This window comes from Ornithodoros turicata, unplaced genomic scaffold, assembly GCF_037126465.1.
Source record: "Ornithodoros turicata isolate Travis unplaced genomic scaffold, ASM3712646v1 Chromosome58, whole genome shotgun sequence".
In the NCBI taxonomy this organism is placed as follows: domain Eukaryota; kingdom Metazoa; phylum Arthropoda; class Arachnida; order Ixodida; family Argasidae; genus Ornithodoros; species Ornithodoros turicata.
Window position 1 is genome coordinate 394608 of NW_026999385.1, and position 19192 is coordinate 413799.

Genomic DNA, 19192 nt, shown 5'->3' on the forward strand with positions numbered 1-19192 from the left:
TCTTTCCACTCGAGCTTTTAGCCCTAGCTGTTTACATCCGCCATTCTCCCTTCTTATAACCGCCTATACTTTGGTATGTTTCGTGTATACAGACCGTTTCTTCGACGCCGACTGTCATTGGAGTCATGTTCGCCGTGATGACTCCTTGTAAAACCTTTTGAACCGAACGAAGAACGTATACGAAATGAAGAACATGAAACGCAGTAAACGACATTGGTTCACATCATGCATGTTATTGGCAGTTGTACCGAAAAATTAAATAGGGAAATAAGGTCGCTGGAGTAAGGGAGGTAAAAGCTTAAAGGTCATGCGAGACAAAGTTAAAAATAAATGACGAAGAGCTACGCACCAAACACATTGCACAACCTGCACTATGCACTTCTAAAGTTCATGCTTCACACCAAAGGTCACAACAGTTGTGTTTTGTGTGTGATTGGTGCGTCTTTCTTCGTTATTTATTTCACGTTTAATAATAAGACACTGTAAAACGCTCCAGTTACTGTAGATGTCCAGAAACGTCAGAGTTCACCATTTCCTCTGCAATTTTCATTGCACAAGATATGCGGCATTGTCTCTGCATCGCGCCGTTTGCTTTCGTGACCAATACAAAGTACACTGTGAGTGGAATTTGTCTCAATATTCTCCTACACATGACTCATGCTAGGAATGTATCCATTAACTAACTGCCGGTTTAGCCCACCGCGTATTATACCGATGGTATGAGAACACTGCGGTGCTCAATATAGCAAACATCACATACAATGAATGGACTGTAGAACGAAATGAAAAGGGGGAAAAAACTCACCATCTTCGCGGGTCACGTAAGAACCCGAATAAAATGCTGAAGCACAACAGCCCATTTTTTTTGTACTATTCCACTAATATTATCCTGACGACCAACGAATTCACAGTTCCACCATAAATGCGCAGACTGCCCCAATAAACGCCCGTTGCTTCATTGTCATCGTTGCGCACTTCAGGGATCACAAGTACTCGCGAACACTAAAACGGTCCAGACAGCACGGGAACACAAAATATATTTCGAAGCAGAAGGCACAGCACGTGGGCGTATCGCTTTACCAGAATCTTCCCGCACAAGACCACGCTGACTTGGAACCAAAAGTCGTCTGCTACGCGAACACCAAGCAGACGACGCTCGCTCGCGGTCTCGCGCCTGTTTCGTCTGCGACGAGAACACGCGGAAAGGAAAGTAGTAAACAGAATCCTCAACGATGCGAGGACGAATAAAATAGCGAGGGAAAAAAAAAAAAAAAAACCTTCTGGTGAGGATGGGGAGGCACATTTGAAGCGCTGCCTTTCAGTCCATCGCTAAAAATACGCAGCTTGCGGTCTGGACAGTCTCAACGGTTTCTTCTTTTCCTCATCCTTGAGAACGCGTGCGTTCACGGTTACTTGCAGGGGAGCTCTAATGGTACAATCTCGAAAAATCAAAGACACAAAATGGAGAAAAAGAAAAATGATGCGCTCCAAATTGCTCAACAACGCAAATAGATCAAGGGCAGCAATGGTGAATCTTGGAGAAGATAGGCGAGTCCTCTTGCGGGCTATTAGACCGTCTATTAGTCGACCTGTCGAGCTTCGAGAGGTATAGACGACCCTGCTGGTACAGTGCCCTGTTGCGAATCACTGGTCGCAGAGGAAAAGAAGTGGACACAACTTTAGCCGAAAAAAGAAAACTAAAGGAAAGGATAGCCGGGTTGTCGTTACGCGGACGCTAATGGCCCTCAACGTGCTAGTTGCTGGTCGAGTGATTTCGGTAAGTGGGTGAAGATGGCTATAACTTATGGCCATGCTTCTGACAAAGAGAGAGGCAGGCTTCATTCACAATATCACATAAGCGCAAAGAGGTGCCGACGCGTGAACGGCAATTTGGTGGCAGAGCAAAGGCTTTGCTCGTCTCAGAAGTGGAGGACGAAATCCTTCGAAAAGGGGCTAGATTTTATTTCCCGTGTATCCCACAGTATTGAGGAACTATATGTTTTAACTATAATTTTTCTACAATTTTCGTATATTATTTCGGAACTATAATTTTTCGTAGCTCAAGTAATTATAATGTGATTCAGTGTCACACGACTTTGAGTTGGTCGAGCGTGGTTCATCGTTTTCGTGGGTACTCATCGACAACATTTTAGAGGCGCATATTGCGAAGTGCAAGAAGTAATAGGAAGTTCCAATCCAATACGGGACTGGCTTCGGTGGATCAGTTGGTAGCATATCCGCCTACTGATCCCAAGGTTGCCGGTTCGATTCCGGCTAAGGATGCCAGCAGCTTGGTGGCAGGGTACAGCTGGCATCAGAGCTAATTTGAACGCCATTCCGGCCTGCGGTGCTTCGTAGAAATAATGGCGAAGAGTGTTTTGGTCATCTACAGGGTGAATTTAGCAAATGTTACACATTTCGACCGAGTCGTAAAAATATAAGATAACGTCTCTGGCGCTTTAAACTTGCAGACTGATAGTCATTCGCTCGAAGCTTTACCCTCTCTTTTTTTTTTTTTTTTCAAATGCTATTACTCTGTAGAAAAGAAAAAAAAAAGTTAGAAGTAAAGCAAATTCTCACCCCGTGCATTTCTAATGGCCTATACCGCCCGCAAGCAGCCATTTTTTTTCCTCTGTCTGCTTCATGTTCATATCACCACGTATAGGTGGCGTTACCTGGAGACGAAGCAAAACAGGAACCTATGGAACAACCAACAACCAGATGGACCAGATGCAGGGATTCAAGGCAGCGCCACCTATACGTGGTGATGCGAACGTGAAACAGATGGAGGAAAAAATGCGGGTTGCGGGCGTTATGCCATTGGAAATGCATGGGGTGAAAATGTGCTTGGCTTCTAACTTTTTTCTACAAAATGATACGATTTGGAAAGAAATATCGATAAAACTTGAAACAAATTACTATAAGTGCGCAAGGTTTGAAGCGCCAGAGACGTCACCTTCTATTTTTGCGACGCGATCGAAATGTGTAACCTTTGCTAAATTCACCCTGTAATTACAATTAGAGAGGGTGACCCTCGTTATGAAGGCGTTGTTTTCCGCTAGTTGCTGCCAGGGTGGCTCTATTCCCGCTTCGCAGGCTAGAGCAGTGTTTAAGTTAACTTGACGCCAGCCGTACAAGTTGCTTAGACACGCCGTCTTCCTCGTCAGGACGCTAAACCGGCGCTAGCACGGCGCATACGGTGCTGTGCTTTCGACACGCACGTGAAAGAAAACACAGGTGTACAAAATTAATCCATAGACCGACAACCGCGGCGTCGCTCAGCATGAAAGTTGTGTCGCGACGCGAAACCACGGAATATTATTAATAAAGCAGTGTTGCGTTTGCGGAGATTTCACTCGCTCACCATCCAGTGTGCTGTATAGCCGGATATTTTCTCACTCAGATAAAGCTCGCGACTTGATCCTGCAGCCTTGAGTTACCGCGCGATTGAAAATGCAAACGGCTTAGTGGCGTTTCTTAACCATACTCGATGTGTTCAAGATTAAACAAACAATCAGAGTTATCGAGGCAGCACATCTCCCCGCTCTGAGCAGTTTAAGACCCATTTAGAAACAACCAACGAAACACAATCAGTCCAGCTCCGGGGCGAACAGAGATATGTGTGCTTTAAGTCGTGACAACCGCTATATAAAATAATATCGTACTCCGTGTGCGTCCGCGTGAGGGGCTGGGTCTAGCGAATCACTACGAGGCATCATGTTTCTCCTTCATCTGGCACTTACCCGAGTGACACAGCGCACAAACATTTATCTGCCACGTCATCTCGACTCAAAAGTGGATCTCTGTAAGAGTCGAGAAAGGCGATCTCCGAGGTGGCGTCCTCCGCATGCCAAGTTCAAAATACTCTCTGAAGACTAACAGAAGCAATTCTATGCTGTTCAGCCTTGAGCGTGTTATGTGGTGAATCGCTGTCTTTTTAGATCAGATCTGTCAGATTAGAGGCGCGGGACAGGACCACGGACAAGACCACGCTGACTTGGAACCGAATGTCGTCTGCTACGCGAACACCCAGCAGACGACGCTCGCTCGCGGTCGCGCGACTGTTTCGTCTGCGAAGAGAACACGGGGAAAGGAAAGTAGTAAACAGAATCCTCAACGATGCAAGGACGAATAAAATAGCGACTTCTACCTCTCAGAATAGGTCTGTCTGTCAGAAGGTTACGAGAACTCGCAGGAAGCGAGAAATAGGCGAAAAATCGTACACCAGGCTACACGAGATATACTAATGTACAATTCTGAATGCTGAGGACAGAACGTAATTCAGAGAGAGTACGCATATACAGTGCAGCGTATAGCAGGTGGTTCAAAAAGAACTTGGAATACATAACATAATTGAGATTCGTTGTCAAAGAGACTATCAATTTCACTTTTACGTTAAGCATAAGTGTTATTGGTCTTATTATGGCAGCGGGACGGAGATTTAAAAGTGCAATTGCTAGTAGCAGTAGCTACTAGCTAGTAGTAGTGCGTCCCGCTGCCATGCTTATTTCTTTAGAAAAACGTTGCCGCCGGTAATGCTATAAAGGGACGCCCTGACAGTGCACTGACGGTACAGCGGTGTTGTAGCCCATGATGCTTTGCTTGTGAGTGCGCATTCGCATATTCCTATAGAATAAAATTACGGTCCAATTCTAAAAACCCTTCGTTTTCTGCGGACTTGAAACGTTTAGCCAATGAGAAGAACATGGTGTACCGCCAAGCTTTTTACTCAAATAATTCAAATAAATGATAATTGTAATCGCCAGACTACAAAACCGCTCTGTGTTATGATCTCTTCTTCTATTCAGTGTTAGCGCCGCGAAGCAACTGTGGCTATGAGCGGCGTACAGATGTGGACAGATGGAGAGAGGACAGCAGGAAGGAGTGGGGGACACGGGGGGGGGGGGGTAATATGGCGTCCAGGGGCTACTGTGTCGACATTCGTCTGGAAAGTCTTCGGAAAACCCAGAGAAAACTTCAGACAGCACAGCCAGTGGTAGGATTCGAACCCAACACCTCCCAGTCTTCAGCACGACGGCTACTACCAACGAGCGGGACACCGTAACCCGCTCGGTCACGCCGTTTGTGGTGTTATGGTCTTCAGTTACCTTAGTTGTTGAAGGCTAACCCGAGGAAGTTTTGTTCTGTTCTAAATGCGAAGGCTGGTGAGGATGTAGTTGCATTGGTAAACCCAAATGACAGGATATAGCTTTATTGAACTGCTGCATCAGAGGCCATTCAACATCTGCAGAGTTCTCGGCCCATGGAGTAACCCTGCACATCAGTGCCGAGCACTTGGCGCTTTTCTTTCCTTTCTGAGGGCCACCCGGCCTCCTTCAAGAACTGTGGGGGTTTCTTTTGTTTTCCCTCCCTTTTCATCCTATGTATGTAAACCTTTTTGGAATGGGGTAGGGTCCTGCATCTTAACGCAGAGAAGCATCCCACATCATCATCCATTCATCTATGTTGTTGCTATTACTGAAACAAGAAGCCGCCCTAGCGCTGGGCAGCTTCTCTCGTTTCTTGCATTTCAAGTGTTGCCTTACCCAGAGCCTCCGTCTTATGTACACATTCCTGAATGTGAACACGTGGCTGCTTCAGTAAAAGGGGTGCTTAATATCATTGCAAATCTTCGTGTCGTGCTCAACGTTGCATGCATCCATATCCAAGTACAATGGCACGTTTGCAATCCAAATGGGCTAGTGTCCTAAAACGCCGTGGCACGGGCATGAAATGCAGACGCAAAGAAATTTGTGATTGTTTCCGTTGGACTTGAGTTGGACTGGCTGGTGCCCTTGGACAGTGTAAGGCATATGCCGGTACTCTTCTCTATGAAGGCGGCCCACGATGCGCGATCCTTCAAGCAGCATGTGACCTTTACCGGACAGGCAAACAGCTCGGCAATAATGGCGTCACCACCCACACGGTTGGTTGGGTGGCTCGTTGTGGTTTGCTGTGGTGCTCTATTGCCTAGCGATCTGGCCGGGATATGGCCGCATGAATGGACCCTGGACGTCCATGCTGCGATTGCTTCACCCACTGTGATCCACGTCGTTCAGTCGCCGAGCGGCAAGCCGAGTAAGACACCCCCTCCCCCTAATCGGCACCACTGATGTGCTCCCCACCATTCATTGATTTCTCATAATAACTAGAAACCAAGCCAGTGAAGAGGGGCAGCTCGACGAGTGATAAATACGCCAGTGATATCGCCATGATAGATACGGTAGGCATAGCGTGTTACAAACGGTGTCTCCTACGAGTTCCGTACGCCGTCCTGGAATGTCGCAGCACAAAATTTAAACAGTACGATACTCGTTCCTTGCAGACCAAGACGCAATACAAGCACACACGATGAGAGCAGACAAAACAGACACTGCACACACAGCATATGGCACGCGGCGTCCAGCGGAAGGAAGCACGACTTGGATTGGACTGGATACCAGGGCGCCGAATACGCCTGGCCTTTATGCGTGGAAAGACGAAAGACTGTGGCTGAATCCACAAATTCGACCATGGCGCCTCCCGGACATCGACGTTGGGAGGAGGTCTCCGTACACTCCTTTGCCACGGAGGACAGCCCCTATCTTTAGGAGAGCCCCTATCTTTAGGAGACTTTGCCGCGCCACCGTTGAGAAAGCGCGGTCCCGATCCCTTGAAATCTTTTGCGGCCGCGGCGCGGCGCTCGCGTTCCGTCAGGTACTTGCTCCTCTGAATGACGTTCCTGTAATGCGCTATTTCGGATGTACTAGTGTGTCCAGTGCGAGCAGGAAAAAATATTTTGATAAATAAGTACGAGCATCGTGTATCAATGAAGGATCTTTCTCTAAAGTTTTCACCTAAAGTTTTTGTTAAAGTAGAAAGCGAGATGCTTTTATTTTTTCAGTGTGGGGAAACCGCAGTGAAGGGGGCTCCGTGTTAGCTTGAAGTGTGGTTCTTTTTTTATCTGAGATAAAAAAGACATCGTAGAAAGCACAAAGGTGTTGTTCGACGCCGTACAGGATGGTACGGGCATACGTTGCATCACCGGCAACGCACGACTGCGAGATGTACTGTAGGGGACACGGGTGTCTAAAATCAACAGTCCGTGGTTTATGTCATCTCAAATCTCCAGGTGTTGCAAAACTATTCCTTTCGAGTAGTAAACACGTGCAGCACATGGTCTATCTTGAAATACAATACTGGCACAACAGTTTCAATCGCAACAGGGCTAATACGGGACGACGAAGTTCTGGCAGGCGATTTTAGCTTGTCCACAACAGTACACTGGTGAATGGTGTGCATTGATTATTGTTAATTCCCACAAGCAACTCGCATCTTAGAGAAATGAGGTCATTGAGCTGAGTAATCCACATTTGCATTCCAGATGTGGCACGAGAGCTTCGCCGCGCGCGTTTCTACCAGCCGCTTCGTGCGCAGAACGCTTCCACTGTGATGCATCCACTAGGATAGAGTTACATTCCGCATGCCACCATACACGAATTTAATACCAACGTGACAGAACGCAGTTTCTGTGACAGGTTTGTACATCTTGTGCAGCACTGAATACATGCATCTTCTGTTTAAGGAAGGGATACCGAGGACGATTTCACCTTGGTGTCCTGTGGGAGTGTGACACCCATATCTACTGGATTTGTGGCTGTTTTTGGTTTTTCTGGCGGGCATCTTGGGGGTGTTGTAATATTTTCTTCTTTTTTTTTGGGGGGGGGGAGGGGTGCCGAGTAAGATCCCTGGTTTAACGCTTTGGGCATGCTTGTGCTGAAGTAATGGCACTGTTAAGCATGGAACTTAAAATGAAAGTGATAGTGCATAATGCAGAAGTCAGTGTTGTTCAATACACACTGCAGACTAGATCACGACTTTCTTTTCAGTTCCCAAAACTATAGAATAGCGATTGGCATGCAGGACAAGAAATAATAAATTAACTGCCACTAAAACGTCGCTATTACATTAAGCTAACTGGCACTAATTCAGGATAATAGACCCGGAACCTTCGGAACCCCACCGTGCCCCTCCAGCAGAGCGTCCCGCACCGCTCACTGCACTCATACACACAAAAGTTTCTTGCTTGACACGTATCCAGATGAAACTTTCTCTGTCCCAGTTTCTGCGACACACACATAGTGCGCCATTTCGGAAAGATCGCGTCCGACGACTTTCGATTACAGAGCTTCAAACATACCCTTTACTCAACACCTTTCAATCATGGCTTTTCAGTACAATCTTTCCTTCCTTTGGGGTAGCTGAAACCTTACGTGTAAGATCACGGCACCATTATTTTTTCTTTGGTAGCTTCCACCTATGACACGAAAACGAGGCAGCAGAAACTGCAAAAAAGGATTGTAGCTGACCAGAAAATATTAGTTCACTACTGGAGACACCGTGTTCATGTTTATTAAACAAACATTTTTTAACGCTTTTTCATGGAGTATGCGAAGACAAACGGCGCATTGCCGGGCAGCAGATTTCGCAGAGCTAGTGCCGGAGCAAACGCGAGCGCCGCACCTTGGCCAAGAATGATTCGAGGAATTCGTCATTCTCCAGTCGAGTTCGGTCCCCTTGCTCCTCCATATCCTCCATATCCTTGCTCACGTCGAGACTGGGAGGTACCCGGGTTCGAATCCCGGTGCCGGCTGTGCTGTCTGGGGTTTTTCCTGGGTTTTCCTCAGACGCTTTCAGACATATGTCGGCACAGTTCCCTTAGAAGTCGGCCCAGGACGCACATTCCCCCAGGGCGTCAGTCGTGACGTTGCCCACATACGTGAGGCCGACAACGGCAAGCCCTATCGCCATCACCACCACCACCATATCCTTTGCTCTCCCCCCTTACTTGCTCTCCCAGCTTTTCTTCTAGCCTCTTTCCTTGTGATTTCTATGTCATCACTAACAGAGCTGCCTCCTCCTGGTAGGAGCAAAGTGAGACAAAGCCGTCGTTCACCCCGCGTCCTCAGCAAAATCTGGAGGCAGCTAGGGCGGTGTCATCTCAAGACACGGAAGAAGCACACAACCCACGTTGCTCTTTCAGGTTTCCTAGAAATGAAGGACTTGCACCAACAGGCCAAACTCGCGCCTTGTGTTCCAGCTGTGGCGAGGTGGCCGACATTCCTCATTGTCTTCTGCACTGCCAGCAGCACATTCCTCAACTGCAAGCCCGCCATCGCCGTCTAATACAGCTGGGCTGCAGCACATTTTCCATGGCCACCCTCCTTGGTCCCGTCCCTCGGCCTACTCAGTGGGCTGTCACCACAGCACTTCTCCGCTTCTTGAAAGACTCGGGCCTTGCGTCTGCCCTCTGACTGGACATTCTTGGGACTTTCTTTCGTGCCTGTACTGCACTGCACTGCGTGCCTGTTTTTCTTTCATTTTTTTTCTTTTCGTTTATTTTTCAGTTTCTTTTTCGTAATAGCAAGCTGGCAACAGCCTGGCTGACATTTCCTTTCTTTTTCTTTCACTCTATTAAACATGTCCTCCCCCCCCCCCCATTTCACCACGTGTTCTATTTGTGTAGAGATATATAGAGTCGGTTGAAAAGTTGCTCAACAGAAAAAACCGACAGGCAAACAGCTCTGAAGCGGTAACCGCATACGACGATTTCTCGACGGAAAAACGGCCAACTAAGCCACCGGCACGACAACTCGACGGAAAAACGGCGGGATGAACCGCATGCACAGATTTCCACTGCGGCGGACGGTGGCGCCCTAGCGGGCGTTTCGTTACTCCGTGTTAAATTTGGACTTCAAATTAATTGATAAATGTTTTCCTACACATAGAAAAGTTATAGTGGCACACAGAAGAAGTTCTTGCGGTCAAAGCAAGCGCGAAGCGAGCGCTACAAAAGCGCCCTCAGACAGCTGCGGGCGAGCGACAGCATGCTTCCCACTTCCCAAGTTAGCCATACGGGCATTCGAAATGCCCGCCACTGGTCCGGCACATCCGCTCGTGGAACGACAGCGCGTGGAGCGCTCCTATTGGCTGCCGTCGGGCGGCCGCTTCCGCTCTTCGGCGAATTTTTCTGTCCACTGTTGTCGTCGAGAAATCGGTGAAGTTCCCATTGCTCGCGTCGGCTCACCGGAAAAACGGTGACGGTGGCCGTTTTTCCGTCGAGAATTCGTCGTATGCGGTTAGCGCTTCACTCAACGTTACTCTGCATGCTAGCTTCATTCAATTGCGATGAGGATACCAGAAGACAGCCTACTTTTTCTATGGGTAGAAATCCAGCGAACCGGTAGAATGTAGGAAGGGAGTTGCCTCAGGACAGAAGCCGCCGATATTTCGAACAGAGACTGTTCTTCTTCTGGGCTGTACTTCTTCTTCCAGAAGAAGAACAGTCTCTGTTCGAAATATCGGCGGCTTCTGTCCTGAGGCAACTCCCTTCCTACTTTTTCTATGGTTTGACAAGTACCAAGCTGGACAGTCAGCCAGCGTGGGTATCCAAAATCAACACACACTCAAAAAACACACACACATACACAGAGCAATAGCTCTCTCACGTCTCACTGACACACTACGACAAGACGCATATTCATGTTACATACCAGATCCGCGACAAATAACATATATGATACACTCACGTCACATAACATTGACAATTCGTGGCTTTACGTCGCGAAAGAACTATGATCATGAACGACGCCCCATAGCGGTCAGTCTGCAGATCAATTTTGCCCACCGTTTCGTAACACTAACTCCCGACAATGAAGAGAAAAAAGTTACGAGGTAGATGTAATATACAGGGTGAATTTAGCAAATGTCACACATTTTAATCGCGTCGTAAAAATTGAAAATGACATTTCTGGCGCTTCAAACTCTGCAGACTGATAGCCATTCGCCCGAAGTTTTATCCAAGGATTTTTTTTTTTTTTTTCAAATGCTATCACTCTGTAGAAAAAAAAAAGTTAGAAGCAAAACAAATTCTCACCCCATGCATTTCCAATGTCCTATAACGCCCGCAACCCGCATTTTTTCCTCCATCTGTTTCACGTTCACATCACCACGTATAGGTGGCGCCAGAGCGCCAGAGACGATAGCTTATATTTTTACGACTCGACCGAAATGTGTAATCTTTGTTAAATTCACCATGTAGTATGGCGTGATTTTGTCATTGGCAAGTTCGACACTGGATCCCATTTAGGCTCAGCACCCCCCGCCGGCTATGCTGACTGTGGTTTTTCCTGTGCTTTACTCGGACACATATGCCGGCACAGTTCCCTTAGAAGTCGGCCTAGGACGTACATTCCCTCATGACGTAGCGTTGCCCACCTCTGTGAGGCCGACAACGGCGAGCCCTTTCACCACCACCACAATCATCACCACCACGCTCACCATTATCTCTTCGCGTTCGAGAAATATCCCACAAATTTCCATTATCGTGCGAAAAAGTTCTTCATTAAAATCGGTAAAAAAGTGCAATAAGACGGGGACTAAAAAACGACATGAGTGCTTCAATGTGTCTCGTCGTTTTTTAGTCCCCGTCTTATTGCACTGTGCTAGCAACTCTAATGAACACCCCAACACACACAACACAACAGGCCAAAGTTGCAGTTGCAGTCTTGAGTCAAAAACCCACTTCCTCACCTCGAATCGGTAAGACACATGTATGGACACCTAACGGTGGAGGCCTTTTCTGCCTTCGTTTATAGCAACGTACGCTTCACAACCAAAGGTATTCTACACGCCCGCCAGCGTTCTCCATAAAATGGCCAATTTATGACCGACGCGTCGTCCTAGAAGTCAAAAGCTTCTGGGATGAGTTCTATCTTTATCGCCGACTGTGAAAGCACGCGCCTTCGATCAAATAAACATGTTGGCTCGTCAATCACACTTCATCCGGTTTATTCTGGGATCATTTTTAGTCCCTTTACACTTGGTTTTATTAGATTTCTCTGCGTTCTAGTCATGCCTTATAGTCCTGAGCCCACCTGTGGCCCACCGCAATATGCTTCGCCCTTACCCTTGAACTCGGGGATAGGCAAGGTAGAAGCAACGGCCCCGAGCATTGAAAAGCTTCCAAAAACGAAAAGCGTCCCCGAGGGTCGGCCACGTGAAGACGATGTCTAACGAATTGTCAAAAAATATGGCGACGATTGAGGGCATACATAAGACGAGGAGGTCAAGTCTTCATGTCGCATACATCACCTAAGTATACTGCAACGGTGGCAAAACTTGCGTTCTTAGACAAGGTGACTCATGGCCTCGCTGAGACCAACACTATTAATAATGTAGTTTCTCTCAAAATGTAGAATGTAGAGTTGGATGGAATAAGCCTTCGTACAGTTTCTCGCATGAAAGCTGGTGTTCCAGTAAATGCATGATGCCTTTTAAGGGAGCATGGAAGGGCTCGAAAAAAGAAAGTCAGAAGGACTACAAATTAGGCTCAGAAGCCCCAGGATACATATTCGCACAAAAGTCGCGAGTGCAGCACGCAATCCATATGGGCTGGAAAAGCTGCTGCCCTCGGCTGCCGGTCTGTGACGTCACCTCACTCCCCCAATAGTGATGCGCCCCACCTTCTTCTTTCTTTGGCACCGCCCATCCCGCGTCTGAAGCAGCGCTGTAGACGAGTCGCGGCGTCGCGCTCGTTGGTGGTAGCCAAGGTCGTACTGAAAGGTAGGTGGTCGGTTCGAATCCTACCACCGGCTGTGTTGTCTCAGGTTTTCCCTGGGTTTTCCGAAGACTTTCCGGACGAATGTCGGCACGGTTACCCCAAGGTCGCCCCTCGCCCTAGGACGGTTGCTAATCCTTTGTTCCCCATTCCTTCCTGCTGTCCTCTCTCCATATGTGCACATCTGTACGCCGCTTATAGCCACAATTGCTTCGCGGCGCTAACACGAAATAAAGAAAAAGTAGACGAGTCGCCTTCCCCACTTCCTCCGGTGCTAATAAATGTGCTCCGCTAATCATCGAAGAAGGCTAGACAAGATCGCCGCCGCTGTGCACAATCTTGTAAACGAATTTTCTGAGCAAATGCGCGCTTCCCAAAAGACATACTTCGTTCCAGTTGCGTTCGTCCGTGGAAACCGTGAAACGTTGCGAAATGTCCTAGTGCGACTTTCCGCCCTTCGCGACACAATGTCGGCAACTTTGGCGCGTGCTCTGGTATTTCACCCTGACAAGTCTTTGGTTGGTGTGTGCGCGTGTGTTGAGGTTGAGGAGGGGGGGGGGAGAAAGTAACGGTCTCTGTGAGTAACAGCCAACCGCGCTCCAGCAACCCAGAGGCGGTGAAAGAAACAACACTGCCGTGCACATCACGTGCACAAAAACCGACAAGTTGTCGACATTTCCTGGCATTTAGCCCGCATTTTGTCCAAGTCAACAGACACTGAACTTAACCACCACGTCGAGTACACGCTTTTTTTGCGGCAGGTTGCGGCATAACCGAGTTGCCACAAGATAACGGCGTTCGCCTCCCGTTTGGAAGACAGGGCTACTATCTTGAACTCGCACACACTCGAAAGACGGTGAGCAGGTGGAGATGTCAAAATAGGTTGGCCGTAGGTTTGCATCGTCACGACTAAAGCAAAGAAAAAAAAATGATGAAGGAGTGAAGGTGAGGTATGTACAGGATCAATGAAACCGATGGATGGGAGGTACGCTAGAGGGGACTTTGTGCAAGGCCCGTTTCTTGGAGAAAACGCACGAGGTCACGAGTTTCTGTAGATCGTTCTGCATAACAACCTTCGGGGTATAGGATGCTCGCCAATGCGTCAGCCCTGGAGTGTAAACCGAGATAAAAAACCGAGCTGCACTGCATAGCACGCTCCTAGCCACCCATTATCCCGAATGACAGCGTTCCCTCCAGTGATTTGATGAAAACGGATGGCGTGCCCCATTTTTGTAGCAATTATGATCTGTACGTATAACGCAAGAAAAATGGCGTACGCCCCTCGGCAAATCGGGGGCAACAACCATGGCACTCGGGATGATGGTTGGCGAAGAGCGTGCTATGTGGTGAAGTTCATTTTTAAGAGTGTAGGCTACACTCTAAAAACAGAACTTCACCGCACAGCACGCTCTGCGCCAACCATGGCCACGAATGTTAGGGTCATCACTTCTGATTCGAAGAGAGAAGAGGGCGCACGCCTTTTTGTGTCAATTATCATATATCCAAATTCCAGAAAAAGGCGTGCGCCCCCTTTATCCTCTAACCAGAAGCGACAACCCTATCATTCGCGGCAATGGTTTGCGCTGAGCGTGCTATGCGATGGAAGCTCTGTTTTTAGAGTTGTGAGCTGTACTCTGACACGTCAGACATGAGCACGGCAAGTGCGTGTGTTTGCCCTCATTGACACATTGGTCATAACTTACAAGGGGATACCACGGGCCAGGGTACGCCTCCCCGGCAGGGTGGTCTGTACGCGCATAACGCAGCATATCGTAACTCACGTAATCCAATGCTCCAATTTCGTTTACTGCACATAGTGTGAAATAAAGGAGCATGTTCTCGAAGCTCGAAGTGTGAAGACGTGTTATCTCGACTCTGCGTCCCTCGGCCAGAGCGGGCTCTTGGCATAAGTGGCCTACGACGACAACGAAGCTTCGTATTTCTTTTTATACGCACGAGTTACGTGTACGACGGTTGCGAAGCTTACAGAGTGTACAGTCTTAAAAATGAACTTCACCGCATAGCACGCTCCTAGCCAACCATCATCTCGAATGATATCGTTATCTGCCCCGATTTGCTGAAAACGGGCGGCGTACGCCTTTTTTGTGACACTTATCCTGTTCATAATTGTCACAAAAGAGGCGTACGCCTCCCGTTTTCGACAAATCAGGGAAGATAACGATATCATTTGAGATGTAGGCTGGCTAGGAGCGAGCGCAGGAGTGCAAGGGGCCCGTGCCTTTTCAGAGGCCCGCACGACAAAAGGCCGGACGCGTGTCTAAGTCAGCACTGAGCAAACACACGTAATCATACAGGGTGTCCCAGAAAACGTGTCATTGAATTATAATAAAAAAACCACACCACCTAGAATCATACGGTTAAAGACATTTGTTCTTACTAGGTTTTTGCCACCTCCTGATGTGAATGTCGTGTAACGTAAGTTTAATTATGTAAATTTTTGCGAACTGAAGTCGGAAATTTGCAAAGTATAAAGGTCACTTTTTTACCCCACCAATGTGAAAAGCGTGTCCAATTTACTCAAATTAATGATAATTGACAGAGATATTCAGGGGCTATCCCATCAGAAAGAATAGCCGAACATCATGCTCTACGGAGCTAGCGCGCGACAAATTTTTTCAGCGCAATCCTTGTCAGTCCGACGAAAGGATGTTGGAAACCCAGCCCAAGCTGCACAATGTACTGAAAGTCGAGTGCAATAGGGGTGGCCGGTATGTGCTACTTGGGAGCCCACACCTAGCTGCATCGCAGAAAGAGATAACACAGGTATTGCTTATCGCGTCTGACTTTCGCTGGGATCGCACTTTCCCTTTCCCAACTTCATGAACTGTCACTTTTTCTACTATCACTCTGTGGGCTGGCCGGCTGGGTTCGGAACCTCCTTTCGTCGAACTGAGACCGATCGCGCTCAAAAAGTCGTCGCGCGTTATGGTCCGGTGCTACGAAAAGCATGATGTTCGGCTATTTTTTCCGATAGTATAGCTCGTGAATATCACTATCAATTATCATGAACTTGAGTGAATTCGGCACGCTCTTCATATTGGTGGGTAAAAAAGTCTCTTTACTTGTCAAATTTCCGAGTTCAGTTCGCAAATATTTACATAATTAAACTTACGATACGTGACATTCACTTCAGGAGTTGGCAAAGACCTAGTAAGAACAAATGCCGTTGACCGCATGATTCTAGGTGGCGTAGTTTTTTTTTATTATAATTCAATTACACGTTTCCTGGGACACCCTGTATAAACAACATGTTACCAAGACGTGAGGAAGGAGGACAGGCCAGGTCACATGCCCTGGGGCACGTAATTCATCTCACCGGCCCTGTGAGATATGGGCAAGCTCAAGATCGTGCACCAAGTAGAAAGTAGAACCGATATCACTCCGGATGGTTGGTGGTTCTCAGCGTGTTATGCGGTGAAGTTCTTTTTCTAGAATGCGTCACTATAATTCAGATACCACCGTTCACAAAATGGAGTCACACAAACGCTTAGCTATCCCTTTATGCCTGCAATCAACGCCTTAATGACAGTCCATAATGAAAAAAATAAGTCTACATGAAATACAATACTGTACAGGACGAGCGTGAACGAACGGTGCTTTCAGTATAGCTTATGGCAGGAGGACCCTCATGTGTTCCACATGTGCAGTAACGTATCTCCCTCTTACTGCCATAGAGGAGGGCCTACCTCGTTTATGCTGTGGCTAGGCATATTGAGCCAAGAAGGACAACTCCATGTTCCTTTAGCGATAAGAAGGAAGTTACAGAAAGGTTCTTCGTTGTATTTCACTAATTTGCGACTTGGGTTCTAGTTGTGGATTATAAAGCACAAAGGTGCGAAGTGTAAGAATTTGGATTTACCGTCGAGTTCACTATGTACCCATAAAAGAACGCCGAAAATGGTAATGTGCAGTCCCCTGTGCAGTCCCCCACTCAAGATGCATAAAAATCCGATCAAACATCATTCGTCCGAAGTTTGTGGTCAACTGTATACTACCCTTAGGAAATTTTTCTCGCACATTGCAAATCCTTTTATTGACTGTTACATACTTAGTTTTTCTTAAATTCAAATTCCTTTACTGAACTCCGAAATTTAGCAATCTGAGGTACTCCTTTTTTTCTATATTCTTGGTAGAATAAGGAAATGCATGAGGATTGACCATAGCACACCATCAAATGCGCTTACATTCAGCGGCCAAATTGTTTCTAAACAAAGCAATAGCTCTGATTCTCTACGTCGTTTTGTAGCTTCTTTCGTTATCAGGAATTACTTTTATGCAATATCCTTGCAGTAAAACACGTAAATACGATGGTGAAGTTGATACTGTAAAACCCTTTATTTTCGCGGCCCGCGAAGTTCGCGAATTGTGCACTCGCGATTTGTTCGCGGCCCCTAAATTTCGCGAGTTGTGATCGGAAGACAAAAATCGGATTCGCAAAGGTCCGCATACCAGCCGGATGCACAAGTCATCTGCAGCCGCTAGATGTGTACTTCAACAGGGTGTTCAAGTCCGAAATGAAGAAAATGTTTACAGGCTGGTATACTCAGACGCACAAGCGGCCGTAGCGGCACAGATGAATGATGATGAAGACACGTAAGTAAGCCTGGCGATTTTTGCTGTGAAGCCACTACATGCCATGCGGCTGATAGGAACGACGTGGCGGTATCTTCGTGACAAGCCCGATGTGGCCTGTATACTGCATTTGAGTAATGTTGCGCAAGTTTGTGCTGCGAACTAGCCTGTGTATGTTAGAGGCAAGGCGCGTTTGAACTTGAAGTGGCCACGCATTGCAAATCTCCCGGAAAATAATTGAAGGTACGATTTTTGGACGCAGAAGTTCAAAAACGAGCTACATGCGATAATTGTTTATGTGAACAATGCAACAATCTAATTTCTCGCCTGTAAGTGCACTTTACTTTTGCGAAAAATGAAATGTCCTGGTTTGACTTGAACACCCCTCGTAAATTCCCTGCTGCAGTGGTAAGCTTTCTACGCTGGGAGGTGAGGCGGCTTCGAATCATACCTGGGTAGCAGCGTCATTACTGTAATGAAATTACTGTAACGAATTACGTTTCCTGGTAATTTGTAATGTAATGCATTACTTTTTACATTATGTAATTTGTAATTTAATTTAATTACATTTGGCAGTAATTTTGATGACATTACTCATTACTTTTTACAAAAGAATCGAGTGTGTGTTCTGTGTTTGCACATGGCAGGAAGTTCGGTGACGCACTCAATCGGCACGGCCGGGAACATCAGTTCCCTTAGACGAGTCAGTTGCCTTATAGTTAGGGGTTAGGGCACCCACAAACAAACGTTCTCCAGATCAACGGTTTGTAGCCTTGGAGAATCATTGTCTGCGGGCTCCATCCTCTAGAGAATCTTCCTGTTGTCGTTATACTTAGCGTCACCTTCGCCTTATACATTGTGGAACGATACGTCATACGTGGCACACTATATAGCCTGTCACGTAGAAGAGACAAATAAAAGAGTACAAGCTAACTGTTGTTACGTTGTCACCATACATTTCCCTGAATTTCCGGGAAGGCAAGTCTCGTCAACTTTTGTGTTCTTGTCCCTTGTGCCTTCCACAAAATTCGGGAACATGTATGCCAATAATGGCGAAGTAATGGCGTTTTAATGTCATTACTTTTTCGCAGTAATTGTAATGTAACTTCATTACGTTTCAGTTGCAGTAATGAGTAATGTAATTTAATTTAATTGTAACTGGAGTAATGAGCAATGTAATTTAATTACATTTTACAAGTAATTTACCCAGGTATAGTTCGAATCCCCGCACCGGCTGTGCTGTCTCGGGTTTTTCATGGGTTGTCCGGCAGACTTTCCAGGCGAATGTTACGGTTCCTCTTGAAGCAGCCCAGAACGCATACTAACCCTCTATCACCCCCTCCTTCTTGCTGTCCACTCTCCATCTGTTCACGTCTGAACGCCGCTCATAGCCACAGTTGATTCGCGGCGCTTACAGGGAAGTAAAAAAAAGGTGAAAAGCTGAAAAAGGCCGTTCGAGTGGCGCAAATTGTCGCCAATCTCCCTTGGTGGATAACGGCCAGCGTCTGAGGTGGAAGAAGAATTTGAAGCAGAAGAAAAACCGGTGGAAGAAAACGTTGACGCCGCCCTTTCACTTTCCTCATGCTTCTGCTGATTACGACAGCAATGTTCAAACGCCACAGTTGTCAGCGAAAACAGTGAGGAGGAAACAGGATGAGGAGGGTCACTGTTGCTTTCTTTTTTTTTCGCCCCTTGTTGCATGGTGTACGGAGGATTGTGAACGCCCGACTATTATTTGCGCCTCTCTAAACGACGGTTTTCGCTTTTCGGTAAAGTCGGTTTCAAGTCGGTCGGTTTCAAGCACACGGTAAACGAGTTTCGCTTTTCGGTGTTTCCTTTTTTTTTTTTTATCAGCTATTTTATAACATTTTGGAAGGGACTCTGTTTTGTAATATAATGTGGTAAATCCGACAATGGATTGGCAAATATCGGGGTTGATTCAGAAAATTAAATTTCTCGAAACCGAAAATTAATCGAAGTGTTCCCACGTCCGGCATGGCA

The 19192-nt window shown here is 46.9% G+C and overlaps 1 protein-coding gene across 4 annotated transcripts in view; it reads right to left on the minus strand.

Annotated features, from left to right (window-relative positions):
- LOC135374426 (fibrous sheath CABYR-binding protein-like) overlaps positions 1–19192 on the minus strand; it is a 95087-nt gene that overhangs the window by 32019 nt on the left and 43876 nt on the right. Inside the window, exon 1 of one of the 4 annotated variants that reach the window (XM_064607386.1) lies at positions 806–1184. The exons of the other annotated variants lie outside the window; for them this stretch is intronic. Coding sequence (XP_064463456.1) covers positions 806–860 — 55 coding nt within the window. The 5' untranslated portion in view covers positions 861–1184. Of the gene's footprint in view, positions 1–805; positions 1185–19192 lie in introns of those variants that run through there. 4 annotated transcript variants of the gene reach the window in all.